Here is a 15,038-nt window from a genome sequence, read left to right as displayed (position 1 = left end):
ATATATATATATATATATATATATATATATATATATATATATATATTTTTTTTTTTTTTTTTTTTTTTTTATTTTTATTTATTTTTTTCATCTTGTCTGAGGCAACTGACAGTAGCCCCTTCTCTGTTCTCCCCTACTTTCTCGATTCTCATTTTCGTTCCAAAGCACTTACGCCCACTCGCACGCACGTACGCACGCACGCACTCTTTGTGTTTACAGATATAGCAAGATGAAATTGGGCACTTGGAAGCGAAAATGCCATTGTAAACTCTACCTGCTCAGTAATGAATAGATACGTGACCTTTTTTTTTTTCTTTCAAGATCGCTGGAGTTAAACAGCCCTAGAAGTATTTGGTATCCCTAAATTTGTCTCCATTGAACATATTTGGCCTCTGTTTCTTAACAAACTTTTATAAAACCTTGGCAGTGTTTGTAAAGAGGGCCTTCTTTTATTGCAGTTTTATTGCTCTGGCCGGCGCCCCTCGTACATAAAGAAGAAAATTCTTCCTTTTTGGTTAGTTAGTTACCTGCCGTAAAAAGGCTACCGTCGTCCTTCGTCCATCCGATCATCACATCCACCTTATTGTACCGCCCGGATTTGAGTAGGACCGCCGGGTAGTCAGGCAAGAAGGTTCCGTCCACTTGCACACCCACAGTCATGGGAAGATCGTACCATTCCTGCAGAAAGGTCCTTGTGGTGCGTTGAGCAGTCTAGGAAGCCGTTAGCACGCGAAAGCATGTTACGAAGTGAGACATTGAATGATGGGAAGCAGGAGGCTTACATGAACATTGAACATTGCTTAAATCAATTTAATGAGGTTTAAACAGCATTGGACCTTCAGGAGATTTATTTAACTTATCTGTAGAAGCACTCACAGTTAAGCTGCTCTGGGCATGCACTAAGTCCTCGACAGATGCATTCATGAAACACGCCAAGAGTTGGCGGCTCTTCTCGCCGGTACAGTTGAGTGCCTTGCTGATGCTGATGGCGCCCTTCCGAGCGGGAACGAAAATTCCTGTGAGTAGTGCTGTGCCTGACTGCAGGATGGCTCTCTGGAACAGCCCTGGAAGTTTTCAAATGTCAAGGCCTTACTAATTTTAAGATGTGAAGCACTGCATATGTAAATAATCTATTGCGTCGATGTTGCCATACCCGCTGAGCTCGGGGAGAGGATGTGCAGGTGCGAAGAGATGCCTCCTGCGCTGATCCCGAAAATTGTAACCTGGTTTGGATCGCCGCCGAAGTCCATAATGTTGTCCTGCACCCATTGGAGGGCCAGAGTTTGGTCCTTGAGACCAAGATTACCCGGTAAAACATGGTCTCCCGTTGAAAGGAAGCCTGTAAGAAGGAATCACTTAAAAATGAAGGTAAGCGAGCACTTTTTCTGTTCCTTTCTGCGCCTGTCCTCTGTGCCTTACCATGGTGATTGCTGCCTTGCTGGTAAAAGTTGTAGGTGAGGTATTGGGATGAAGAAAGGGAGGGAGATGGTGACGAATAAAATTATTTCACTATAGAAGTTATTTTTGAGTTTTCTCTTTTGGAAAGATAATTTTGTTGATATCATTTAAACGATTTGGAAAGTTTCTTTTCTAAAAGCCCAATCGTAGAATTAGAGAATATCAAGGTTTATTATAATTATAATGGCTTATATGGAAATCTGTTTTCGAGTTTCGTCAAAAGAAAACCAGAAACTTATTGAAATTAATCGATAAACACCGAAATATATATTTTACGTGTGGAGAAATTAGAATATTGGCAAAGTTACAAAATGTGTAGTTTTACATCTGCAGAGATGATGTTCATCTGAGTTCCCTCGACGCTTGGAAGCCATCACTGATCGTTCACAGCAGCACCACAGATGGTGTATAACACAATCAGAAACACTCTCAGCGTTCAGCGCGCAACGCAGTCAATTCAAGAAATGACCACAATTGTATGGATTATGCAGCTATCACATGCAATACCAAAGTAAGCGCATGCTCAGGTGATCAACTAGTTGGCTGGCAGTCTGACTGGCTGAACATCATAGACCGTGGAGGCACAACACCTTAAATAGAGCTATCGTATGCAGAATATGCTTGAATATCTTAATGAGTATTGATGATACTGGCAGGATTTCGTGGATATGTGCAGCATGATAAACACACACACACACACACACACACACACACACACACACACACACACACACACACACACACACACACACACACACACACACACACACACACACACACACACACACACACACACGTACCGAGGACGCCTAAGCGATAGTTCATGGCGACCACCACTACGTCCTTCTGTACCAAAGGCGCTGGAAGCATTGGCGGGTAGGAGCCCAGGGCAGATCCGACCATATAAGTCCCGCCATGAATAAACACCATGACGGGCAGACTGGACTCATATGACTGAAAAAACTAAAATTGCTCTTGTTTTATGATTCCTTCAAGTTCAGTCTCTCTCTCTCTCTCTCTCTCTCTCTCTCTCTCTCTCTCTCTCTCTCTCTCTCTCTCTCTCTCTCTCTCTCTCTCTCTCACACACACACACACACACACACACACACACACACACGGCGCGGTAGCTCAGTGGTTAGAGCGCTGGCTTCACAAGCCAGAGGACCGGGGTTCGATTCCCAGGCCGGGTGGAGATATTTGGGTGTGTCTCCTTTCACGTGTAGCCCCTGTTCACCTAGCAGTGAGTAGTACGGGATGTAAATCGAGGAGTTGTGACCTTGTTGTCCCGGTGTGTGGTGTGTGCCTGGTCTCAGGCCTATCCGAAGATCGGAAATAATGAGCTGAGCTCGTACCGTAGGGTAACGTCTGGCTGTCTCGTCAGAGACTGCAGCAGATCAAACAGTGAATCACAAACACACACACACACACACACACACACACACACACACACACACACACACACACGGGGTTCTCATCTTTGCATCAGACAATGAGAGGACAATTAAATAATTGATGAGTGTAGGAGGCGTCACTCACCTGGAGGTGAGAACTTGGGTAATGCTTGAGGACTGATTGATTGATTGATAGATATTTTTTCCAAAAAGTTACAAAATTAGCAACATAAACATAAATAATATGGTCTAGTCTGCCGAGCTCTTGATGGCTCCTTAGCAGAAATGCTGCTTATCACAAGTAATATTAACGATACACAGTGACTTATCAGTCTAGCATTCAATAGTCAAACAATAACTAGAAATACAGTCTAATAATAAAAAGATAGCAAAGAATAATATCAGTAATGTTAGTAATGATAATAATCATAATAATAATGATAATAATCATAATAATAATGATAATAATAAAACGATAATAATGATAATGTTAATGGTGATAATATCAATAATAGAAGTAATATTGCTAATAACAACAATAACAATATTAGTATCAATATTCGTGCTTCATGCGATGTCGTTAGTCTAAGATGCTCTATTTTGAAAGTTTCAGTTTTGTAATTGCCAATGTACTCAGAAATTCAACTACATAAGTTATCCCCTCACTCCTGTCACCCACTCTATTATTCATTGATGATTTTCTTAACCAAACTTCTTGCCCTATCCACTCCTACGCTGATGATACCACCCTACATCTTTCCACGTCATTTCAAGGACGACCAACCCTTCAGGAAGTCAAAAGATCACGCAGGAACGCCACAGAACACCTGACTTCTGATCTTTCTAAGTTTTCTGATTGGGACAGAGAAAACTGAGTCGTGTTCAATGCCTCAAAAACTCAATTCTTCCATCTATCAACTCGACACAACCTTCCAGACAACTATTCCCTCTTCTTCAATGACACTCAACTGTCTCCCTCTTCCACACTGAATATCCTCGGTCTGTCCTTTACTTATAATCTAAACTGGAAACTTCACATCTCATCTCTTGTTAAAGCAGTTTCTATGATGTTAGGCGTTCTGAGGCGTCTCCGCCAGTTTTTCTCGCCCCTCCAATTGTTAACTCTGTACAAGGGCCTTATCCGTCCTTGTTTGGGGGAGTTCCACTCATATTGTTTTATTAGGGATGAATCAAAAGTTTTGCGTCTCATCAACTCCTCTCCTCTGAATGACTGTCTTCACCGCCGGAATGTTGCATTTCTATTTTAATCGCTATTTTCATGCTAATTGCTCTTCAGATGTTGATAACTGCATGCCTCCACTTCTTCTGCGGCTTCACTGCATAAGGCTTTCTTCTTCCTCTCATCCCTATTATGTCCAACTCTTTAATACAAGAGTTAAGCAGTATTCTCAAACATTCATACCTTTCTCTGGTAAACTCTGGAAATCCCTGCCTGCTTCTGTATTTTCATCTTCCTACGACTTGACTTCTTTTAACGGGGAGGTTTCAAGACATTTGTCCTTGTCTTTTGGATTATTCTTAATTTCTTTAAGGGAATTGGCAATCTAGTGGGTCTTTTTTTTTTATATATTTTTGGTTGCCCTTGGCGAGTTTCCCCTCGTACATAAATAAACTTCTGTTTTCTAAATTGTCATAACATTTTCAGTCTTAAGCCAAGATTTGTTGATGCATTTGTTGTTTTGTATCTACACAAAGTCAACGCCATCATTTTATTTCATAACATATTTTGTAATATATACGTAAATGTACTGACAATAATGCGTGTCATACCTCTAGGAATTTCTATATCGGCTTTTCAGCTCAAATTCATTCTAGATAATGAGACTCTTAACACATAAGCTTTAGGATTAGCCGGTCTTTATTTACTTTTTGTTTTGTAAAAACTAAAGAAAAAGAATTAACATTAGAGAAAGCAACAATGTGAATATTACAGAGAGAGATTATATGATCTGTAACTCATCTATAACTCATTCCTACTGCACGAGTCTAATGCAGGAAGTTCCGAAGGGTAGCTCTGTTCACAGGACAGGGACGCCTCGTTGTCGTCAGTAGATTGAAGGAAACGCTCGGGGTAGAGAATCTTGGTGTTCTTGGTGGGCAGGGAGTTCCAGAAATCTTGGCTCTGGCAAAATAATCCACTTTATTAGTCGTATTATGTATACTGAACGCTTTGAAAGATATTTGAATGATATTTATCAAGAAATTACAGGAGACGAATAAAAAAAAAATGTATTCCCCTAAAAATGTTTGGTTCTTGAGGCCATTGACAGAAAACAAGGACATACCACTCTATTCACTTGCTGCATGTTAGGGGAGGTGGTAAGAGACAAATAGCTGAGAGGTCTCGTGGGTGTCACTGGAGTCCATCTAAAACCCAGAGTGCCATTGATAGTCGGGTTGCTGTAGAAAAAGAAAAAAAAGCTAGTGTTGAAGCACATCTTCTGCCTTATATAATTACTTATTAAAAGTAATTATATCTACCCCGTAGATGCAAAGTTGGTCCAAAGAGTCACGATAATATGTTGCATGTGGAGGTCCATTCGGCGTTGCATTGGAACCAGGTGTGGGGAGGCTTGTGTGAGATACATCATGTCGTCCCCGTGCGACGCCACTGAAACAGACGAGCCGGTTGTTTGTATTTTGCAATAAACACGACATACTCTGATAATATGGTGGTCACAGATACTGTTGGAAGGACTTCGGCAGGTATCTTACCACACCGTCCCTTAGCTGAGATGTCATTAGATTTGAATGGCAGGTTAGTGAATATTGAAACCCAGTATTTCAGTGACCGTTTTTCTTCATGCCTGTATGTGGCGAAGTATGATTGAATTTCTCGGCTGTTGATGACATCGTAGGTTGCAGAATTCCATACTACAACGATCCGGTTGAAGAAGAATTGTTTGGATTTGTCTGACAAGTATGTTTACTAATATTTATGCACTGTTACCGCTTCATGCCATGTTCAATTAAATAAATATAAAGGAATCTTCTTCATGCATATAATTAGTTAATACTTTCAACAGTTCATTGATGTCATCTTCTATGGATACTTTTGGGACTCATTTCCTTCCCCACTCAATATCTCTCTCTCTCTCTCTCTCTCTCTCTCTCTCTCTCTCTCTCTCTCTCTCTCTCTCTGATCCTCATCACTAATTTACAATCACTGCAGATACTGTAATTGCAACTTTACCATTAATATCTACATGCATGTCGCTTTATCTACACTGATAATGTATGACTATTATATATCATTCATGCTACCTACCGAAATGATAATTCACTCCCAGCGAAGTCTAATGGCACTACTTTGGTTCAGGACCAGTTTTGGTCTGACCAGTGCTGGTCTGGATCAGTTTAGGGGATGTTGTGAATTCACCGTGCAATCTAGTTGTGATCTCACAACTCAAGGGGTTAGTCACAGAATATCCTTTAAAGGAGGGGTGGGCAAACTTTTCAGTGCTATGGCCACAATACAAAAAATCACAATCTTATAGGGCCGCATACTAAATTAAACCAAAATCATTAATATTTAAAATGCAAAATTAAAGGCTTCTAAAGAAAGAAAGCCATCCTCGCACGCATATGCACACTTGCGGGAAGAAAAGGAAATACTCACAATACTATTTGAAGTTGTTTGTTAACTTGCTCTTTCAAATTTACTATCATTAGTGGGGCCACATGAATTCCTTTCAGTAGTTTTCCGACACCTGCTCTAAAGACAACTCTCCTCCTAACACAAAATCACAAGCACTTACTACACACACACCTTTCTTCCATTGAGCCTCATCATCTTTTTCTCACCGAAACACAGCTGTTTGAGGCAACTGACAGTAGTCCCTTTTCTGTTCCTTCTTACTTTCTCTTTCCTCATTTTCACCATTAAGCTTCGGCTCAGTAGTCACTCTCTCACTAAATTTCTCTGTGCTGTCTATCTCTCCCCTAGCTCCTCTGATTATAGTAAATTTAACTTCTAAAGTGGAGCACATTCTGTCCCTCTATCCTTTTCCCGATCTCCATCCTCGGAGATTTCAATGTTCACCACCATCTTGGTGAACTAGCCTTCAACTTTGCTATCTTCCATGACCTAGAGCAATTGGTGCAACACCCTACTCGTATTCCTTACCGTCTTGGAGACAAGCCCAACATTCTTGACCGTTTTTTTACCTCTAATCCTACTGCTTATGCTGTAACCCTATCTTTTCCGTTGGCTCTTCCGATCACAACCTGATTTCTGTATCGTGTCCTATTTCTCCAATTCTTCCTTAGAATCCCCCCAAACCAGCGGTGCCTCTGGCGTTTTGCCTCTGCCAGTTGGGGCGACCTGGGGAGTTAATATGATGATTTTCCCTAGAATGATTACTGTTTCCGTGTCTGAGACCGATCTCTGTGTGCTGAACGCCTAACAGAAGTGAGAGTTTCTGGCATGGATACGTACATTCCTCATTCTTTCTCTCAACCTAAACCTTCTAAACCTTGGTTTAACAACCGTGCTATACATGATTGAAAGGTTGCCCACAAAAGGTACTCGAGCCTTCTGTCACCCGAATCTCGTGCACTTTATATTTCTGTCCGGAATCATGGCAAGTCTGTTCTTCAACTTGCCAAACATTCCTCTATAAATAGAAAATGTTAAGATCTTTCAAACTCAAACTCCCCTCGTGACTTCTGGCATCTTGCCAAAACCATGTCAATTAATTTTACTTCTTTATCTTTACCTCCTTTATTTCATCCTGATGGCACCACTGCCATCTCATCTGTCTCTAAAGCTGAACTCTTCTCCTTTGCTAATAACTCTACTTTTGATTATTCTGGGATTGTCCCTCCCTCTCCTTTTCCCTCTGACTATTTCATACCTTCAAGTGAGATTCTTCGTAATGATGCTTTCCATGTTTTCGCTCGCCTAAACCCTCTGAAGGCTTATAGGCCTTATGAAAACTCTCCTTTCGTTCTAAAAACTAAAACTGTGCTTCCGTGCTTGCACCTTGCCTGGCCAATGGACTTCTACCTTTCCTTCATGCTGGAAGTTTGCCTACATTGAACCGGTTCCTAAAAATTAGGTTGACCGTTCTAATCCTTCAAACTACCAACCTATCGCTTTAATCTCTTGCTTGTCTAAAATTTGTTAATCTATCCTCAATTGGAAGATTCTCAATCATCTTTGACTTCACAATCTCTTATCGGATCGCCGGTATGGCTTCCATCAAGGTCGCTGTACTGGTGATTTTCTGGCTTTCCTTACTTAGTCTCTGAACTCTTGCTCTTGCGTTAGACATTAAAAGGTTTTGATAGAATCTGGCACAAAGCTTTGATTTCAAAACTACTCTCCTACGGTCTCTATCCTTCTCTTTGCAACTTCATGCCAAGTTTCCTCTCCGGCTGTTCAATTGCTGCCGTGGTAGACAGCCACTGTTCTTCTCCTAAATCTATTAATTAATGGTGGTGTTCCTTAGGGTTCTGTACTGTCACCCACTCTCTTCATTATTCATTAATGATCTTAACCAAACATCTTACCCTATCCACTTCTACGATGATGATACCACCCTACACTTTTTTCACGTCTTTTTAGAGACGATCAACCCTTCAGGAAGTCAACAGATCATGAAAGGACGCCACAGAACGCCTGGCTTCTGATCTTTCTAAGATTTCTGATTGGGGTAGAGAAATGTCTCAAAAACTCGATTCCTTCATCAATAAATTCGACATAACTTCCAGAAAACTATTCCCTCTTCTTCAGTGACAGTCAACTGTCTCCCTCCTCTACACTGAATATCCTCGGTCTGTCCTTTACTCATAATGTAAACTGGAAACTTCACATCTCATCTCTTTCTAAAACAGCTTCTATAAAGTTATGCGTTCTGAGGCATCTCTGCCAGTTTTTCTCTCCATTCTAACAGCTAACTCGGTATAAGGGCCTTATCCGTCCTTGTATGAAGTACTCTTCGCATGTTTGGGGAGTTTCAGTCACTCAGTTTTATTAGATAGAGTGGAATCAAAGGTTTTTCATAACATGAACTCCCTCTTCTGACTGAGTGTCTTAAGGCTCTTTCTCACCGCTGGAATGTTGCAGTCCTTTCTATTTTCATGCTTCCTATTTTCATGCTAACTCCTTCTGATCTTGCTAACTGCATGCCTCCCCTCCTCCTGCGGCCTCACTGCACAAGGCTTTCTTCCTCCTCTCACACTTATTCTGTCCAACTTATTAATGCAAGAGTTATCCAGTATTTTCAATCATTCATACCTTTTTCTGGTAAACAGTGGAACTTCTTGAATGTTTCTGTATTTTTATCTTTCTACGACTTGATTTCTTTTAAGAGGGAGGTTTGAAGACATTTTTCCCAGTTTTTTTTGGCTAACTCTCTTAATCTTTTAGGGAACTTTCAATCAAGTGGGTTTTTTCTTTTTAATTTTTGTTGTCCTTGACCAGATTCCCCTATTACATTAAAAAAAAAAGAAAATCTGGACAAAAATTAAAGGTGTACTTACTTTTCCTTTTGATGGAAGTGTTTGTTAGGACGTGAAAGTACGACTTCTCAAGACAGTGGTCAAGTCTGTATAGGAAGATCTTCTTGTCGGGTGTTTTAGTGTGGATCTCAGCTGATTGCATGGCAGGAATCCCGTAAGCAAAGTCCGTCAGAAGCTTGTAGTAAAATCGGACAAGTTGGTAGAAAGCATTACATACACATCTATTGTACAGCATGTGTGTGTGTGTGTGTGTGTGTGTGTGTGTGTGTGTGTGTGTGTGTGTGTGTGTGTGTGTGTGTGTGTGTGTGTGTGTGTGTGTGTGTGTGTGTGTGTGAAATTTCCTTCACCTTCTCCTACTCTTACATTTGTGAAGTCAGCCTCGTTGTCCAGCGTCAAGTTGGCGCCGCTTGTATACTGAAACCAAATTCGCCGTGCCAGATAGACGGGATCCTCCTCCTCCGTTAGCGAGAGCAACAGTGGCCCTACTTTTTCGATTATTTTATTTACTTGCGACAAGGCTTGTTCCCTTTTCTTGGTGAAGAGACCTTAGAAAATAGAAGATTTTTAAAACGTCCTATTTAATGCATAAATAGTACTTGCTGTGATACCTTAGATGATTTTATCGTTAAATGTTTGAGTAAATTTTGAGTCAGAGTTTTGGCGAGGTTTACACTTGGTGAACATGTCAAAAACAGGGCTAGTCAATGTATAGGAAATCGGAACACTTGAGCTTAACATGTGTATCGTCATGATTAGAAACAGGTTTAAGGCTCCCTTGTGTTTGGGATTAAGAACCTGTAATTTTATGGTAGGAAAGCAAACCTAATTCAGAAAAAAGGCATCCATTATTCATTATGATACAGTATTAAAATGAAGCTAGAATCCATTTAAAAAGCAATTAACATTTGTGTTGAAGATTTGTTTGGTCTGTTTGCGACCTTCTTAGGGAATTCTTTTGTTGTAGTTTTGTTACCCTTGGCCGGCTCCCATCTTACACAAAGAAGAGTTTTTTTTTTTTTTTTTTTAATGGTTATTCACCTGCTGTAATAACGCTACCGTCGTCCCTCGTCCACCCGATCATCACGTCCACCTTATTGTACCGCCCGGATTTGAGTAGGACCGCCGGGTAGTCAGGCAAGAAGGTTCCGTCCACTTGCACACTCACAGTCATGGGAAGATCGTACCATTCCTGCAGAAAGGTCCTTGTGGTGCGTTGAGCAGTCTAGGAAGCCGTTAGCACGCGAAAGCATGTTACATTGAATTATGGGAAGCAGGAGGCTTACATGAACATTGCTTAAATCAATTTAATGAGGTTTAAACAGCATTAGACCTTCAGGAGATTTATTTAACATATCTGTAGAAGCACTCACAGTTAAGCTGCTCTGGGCATGTACCAAGTCCTCGACAGATGCATTCATGAAACACGCGAAGAGTTGGCGGCTCTTCTCGCCGGTACAGTTGAGTGCCTTGCTGATGCTGATGGCGCCCTTCCGAGCGGGAACGAAAACTCCTGTGAATAGTGCTGTGCCTGACTGCAGGATGGCTCTCTGGAACAGCCCTGGAAGTTTTCAAATGTCAAGGCCTTACTAATTTTAAGATGTGAAGCACTGCATATGTAAATAATCTATTGCGTCGATGTTGCCATACCCGCTGAGCTCGGGGAGAGGATGTGCAGGTGCGAAGAGATGCCTCCAGCACTGACACCAAATATGGTGACTTGGTTAGGATCACCGCCGAGGTCATTAATATTGTCCTGCACCCACTGGAGGGCCAGAGTCTGGTCCTTTAGGCCCAAATTACCCGGCAAAACATTGTCTCCCGTCGAGAGGAAACCTGGAATTAAAATTTTTATTTTATTTTATTTCATTTCATCTTATTTTATTTTATTATTGATGATTATTTTAGGAATACTGAGGGCGGAACTTTTTAAGAAACCACTTTCATAAAGTGCACAACACATGGAGAGAGAGAGAGAGAGAGAGAGAGAGAGAGAGAGAGAGAGAGAGAGAGAGAGAGAGAGAGAGAGAGAGAGAGAGAGAGAGAGAGACCGGATGTTCTCTACCCGTTTAATGTATACAAAAGTCACGTACCAAGAGCACCCAGGCGATAGTTCATGGCGACCATCACTACGTCTTTCTGCATCAACGGTGATGGCAGCATTGGAGTAACAGAACCCATGGCCGATCCGAATACGAATGCACCGCCATGAATGAACACCATGACGGGCAGGTTCGACTTGTATGGCTGAAAGAGTCACATTTCGTGTGTGTGTGTGTGTGTGTGTGTGTGTGTGTGTGTGTGTGTGTGTGTGTTTATATGAATGTGCTTCTCGTGCCCGTGTGTAAATCTACAGGTTGGGATGAATTTTGCTGCCGAATGTGGATCACATATTCATGCATCCATACACCTGGACAATTGTTGAATGGATAGTATGATTGGCAAATGCTTGTCTCATGAGTATTATGGTATAAGTCTACTAAAAGAGTTTGTTATCGGATTTTTTGTTGCAAAACTGTGGGTACCAATTTGTTGCTTTGTATTTTTTTTACTTAGAATTGTACAGTTACTGTAAGGGTTATTCTCATAATCTACATCGAGCCTTGTCGTTTTAGTTTAGCTATATGGAGGACTTAGAAACTACGAAATATGAAGGTGAGTGACAGTTGTTCCTTGTTTAAAGGAAATTGTCACTGCATCAATAAAATCTGCTAATAACATAATAAACATTAAAGATAATGCCATTATAATTGTGATGATTTACACACACACACACACACACACACACACACACACACACACACACACACACACACACACACACACACACACACACACACACACACACACACACACACACACACACACAGTGGTATTAAGAAAGTATATCAAGTTGGTTATCCTACCCTTGGTGTGTAGACGTTGAGGTAGAGACAGTCCTCTTGCCCTGTGACAGAGTACTGAGACATGAGAAAGATGAAAGACTGTGGACACTTCGGTAAGGGGAGTGAGCCGTTCCTGACGCCGCTCCATGCAGGGGCTGGCTCTGGATCCTGAGGAAACAAATGGGATACAGTTATTCCTTTTGTAAAAACACAAGTCATCGTTATGTTAGAGGACAGTTTGTTGTGGCAGCAGGAATGTCCCACCTTGAGTCTGAGGGGTCCGATGGGTGGTTTGGCGTAAGGAATGGTTTTGAAGGCGTAGTACACTCGGTCGTTTATGGCCTTTTCTCGTGATCCCAGGATGGTGCCCTGCTTAAGCGTCACGAGTGGCGATGGCTGCTTGGCTGCGGTGAAGGCCACCAATGCCACCACCATTGTAATTACTAACATCATTCTGCCAATAGATAATAGCCATATTCCTTAATTAATTTGTGTTCGTTCACTGCAAGATACTCTTTAGGTGCCAGAATCAAAGTTTCCTACCCCTGTCTTATAATCTCTCCAGACCCACAACCAATCAACCACAACCAGCAGTGATCTCGGTCATTCATCTCATTTAAGCTTCCGTTACATATTAAAGTTTCTTGTCACCATAGCACCAATAATAGCTGTCATAGTGTGTCTGTAGAGACGCAGCTTTATGGTCAGTCGTGACGGGTCTCGACAACCGTAGGTTATTGCGGGGGCTACCATGATTAATTGATCCATGCTTAAAAAAATCGTGGAACTCGAAGACTATTTATAACGCTGTCATGAAGTTATAGTGACATGGCTCTGACTGTTATAAGTATGTTTTGAAGCAACCATGATGAAAGAAACAACAGAGCATCACAACAGAGATCTGGCTTGCATGATTGCGTCACCACAAACATAATTGACTGGTCAGAATACTGCATAACGATGGACCTAAGAATGTATCACGATAACGCTACGTAGACGACGCGTATTGTGTAAAAATAAGGAAAGAAAGAAGCTCAGATATATCTTGCGTAGATCGGCGGATTGAGTTCTGGATGTAGGAAAAATACTTTCTTCCATGTAGAAGTTGTCGGAAAAGGACGCCTAGTGGTGAGCCCATGGCGACGCCGTCAACTTATCCATCGGGGCCGTAGAAGGGAATTTCTTTAGTACACGCTTGTAGTAATTGACGAAGAGAATCCTCTGCGATTGCGAAGGCGGCATCGCTGGAGCGATACAGCTTGTCGCAAATCATGTCGATAGTTTCATCCACTAGTACGCTGGTGAACAGTGATTCAACGTCCATTGAGGCTACGATGCCTGAAGGGCGTGAACCTCTGATCAGATCGAGGAACTCTTCAGACGACTTGAGGCCGTATGATGGTGTAAACGAGGTGAATAGTTCATTGAGCCGCTTCGCTAGGGTGTGACTGTGGGTATCTGGCTGATGATCGGTCGAAGTGGAAAGTTGTGCTTATATGGTTTTTCGAGTTGGCGCACGCGTAGCCTAGCTTGTGGTCGCCTTCGATGAGTGGGAGATTGATGGAGCCATTAGTCTTGTTGTTTTTCCGGATTATGCAGTTGCGTGTATTCTTGAGGTCGTTGATAGGATTCCTGGTGATGTTTTTGAACTTGGTCTCGTCGTGAAGGACTGCAGTGATTTTGTTCATATACTCCTCTTTGTCTAGAATAGCGAAAATTGAAGATTCATCTGCTTTTCTGATGACAACGATTGATTGATTATGGGAAGATTTAATGGTGCATGTATACCTTCCTCCTCTTTCTCTTGTCTCCAATTATACGTAGGGAATAAAAGTGGAGGGAGGGAGAGAGGGAGAGAGAGAGAGAGAGAGAGAGAGAGAGAGAGAGAGAGAGAGAGAGAGAGAGAGAGAGAGAGAGAGCAGCTTTGGAGTTTTCTCCATGGCAAAATATGTTTCAACTCAGTGCTGGGGCCGTCAGCGCAAAATTCACCCAGCTGTTCGTCTTTCGTAGGGGTAGGTCGATAAGCTCTGGGGAAACTCAACTGTGGGAACCCAGACATCACAGATGTGTCATGAGTCATGAGATACATCCATTTCTGTCTCTAATCTAAGGAGACGGAGAACAGCGCCAAGGCCACGCGTAGGTTTAACGTATGCCCCAAACTTTACATACTATTTATATATTATGTTGTGCAACTTTTCCTTCTGAGTTTCCTTTCTCCTCAAAGACGCATGAAATTTTATTCATTTTCATGGTTGCGTAAATTAAGATAAATGATTCTCTTAAACTGCGAGGAGCCTGCGCACAACTTGAAAAAAAGTATATAGATTTACTCCAAAGCTGGTAAGAATATGTAATTATATCATGAAATCTCGACAGAATAAGTCTCAGCTCCTGATGTGGAGTTGCGTAGCATCAATTCCTGTTATCTCGTACCTTAGTTCCTGTATGGCTTGTAAACTATTCACGAAATAATTCTGAAATTGTGTACATCTCTCACCTTTGATATTTTGAAAGAGTCGTGCGGCAATGGTAGAGCTCACACGGGTGTCTTTTCCAATTCGGGTCCAACTTCGCCCCAGCGGTGTTCTCAGAGTAACAAATGTGCGCCCGTATGATAGGGCTGCCAGCCAGCGAGTGATGAATGTGAGCTGCTAGAAGACTGACAAATGCCAGATTTTGTCACACTCAGCAAAATTGGACCAAGGCTAATTGGTTCATATCAGCATCTTGCAGGTTTGGGTACTAGTACACATGTACTTCTCTCTCATCGTCCTGTGTTGGACGCTGGCATTTTTTTTATTTTTTTTTTATTTATCAT

The 15,038-nt window shown here is 41.7% G+C and overlaps 2 protein-coding genes across 2 annotated transcripts; both read right to left on the bottom strand.

The window, feature by feature from the left end:
- Positions 1-1,070: 1,070 nt before the first annotated feature.
- Positions 1,071-2,388, bottom strand: LOC123513908 (venom carboxylesterase-6-like). Its single transcript, XM_045271387.1, has 2 exons — positions 2,259-2,388; positions 1,071-1,339 (listed from the first exon to the last, which is right to left on the bottom strand). Exons 1-2 carry the CDS (start codon positions 2,386-2,388, stop codon positions 1,131-1,133), a joined length of 339 nt encoding a protein of 112 aa, XP_045127322.1. The 3' UTR covers positions 1,071-1,130.
- Positions 2,389-4,663: 2,275 nt separating this feature from the next.
- On the bottom strand, positions 4,664-14,837 carry LOC123514018 (juvenile hormone esterase-like). Its single transcript, XM_045271575.1, has 12 exons — positions 14,718-14,837; positions 12,482-12,671; positions 12,239-12,385; positions 11,426-11,579; positions 10,983-11,168; positions 10,706-10,893; positions 10,374-10,524; positions 9,699-9,880; positions 9,357-9,510; positions 5,352-5,481; positions 5,156-5,270; positions 4,664-4,992 (listed from the first exon to the last, which is right to left on the bottom strand). The coding sequence occupies exons 2-12, from the start codon at positions 12,668-12,670 to the stop codon at positions 4,831-4,833; spliced, it is 1,758 nt and encodes a 585-aa protein (XP_045127510.1). The 5' UTR covers position 12,671; positions 14,718-14,837; the 3' UTR covers positions 4,664-4,830.
- Between the last annotated feature and the right edge of the window lie 201 nt (positions 14,838-15,038).

Source organism: Portunus trituberculatus, chromosome 37 (assembly GCF_017591435.1).
Source record: "Portunus trituberculatus isolate SZX2019 chromosome 37, ASM1759143v1, whole genome shotgun sequence".
NCBI classification, from domain to species: Eukaryota; Metazoa; Arthropoda; class Malacostraca; order Decapoda; family Portunidae; genus Portunus; species Portunus trituberculatus.
Note: the sequence above shows the minus strand (reverse complement) of the source record. Positions and strands in the feature narration are given on the sequence as shown.

Excerpts from the sequence above, each read along its gene's own strand:
- LOC123513908 (XM_045271387.1), bottom strand. The coding sequence starts at position 2,388 with ATGGTGTTTATTCATGGCGGGACTTATATGGTCGGATCTGCCCTGGGC. Across the intron at positions 1,340-2,258 it reads CTATCGCTTAGGCGTCCTCG|GCTTCCTTTCAACGGGAGAC; the intron begins GTACGTGTGTGT and ends TCCTTCTTACAG.
- LOC123514018 (XM_045271575.1), bottom strand. The coding sequence starts at position 12,670 with ATGATGTTAGTAATTACAATGGTGGTGGCATTGGTGGCCTTCACCGCA. Across the intron at positions 10,525-10,705 it reads ATGCCCAGAGCAGCTTAACT|GAATGGTACGATCTTCCCAT; the intron begins GTGAGTGCTTCT and ends ACCTTTCTGCAG. Across the intron at positions 9,511-9,698 it reads ACGAGGCTGACTTCACAAAT|CTTCTGACGGACTTTGCTTA; the intron begins GTAAGAGTAGGA and ends TTTTACTACAAG.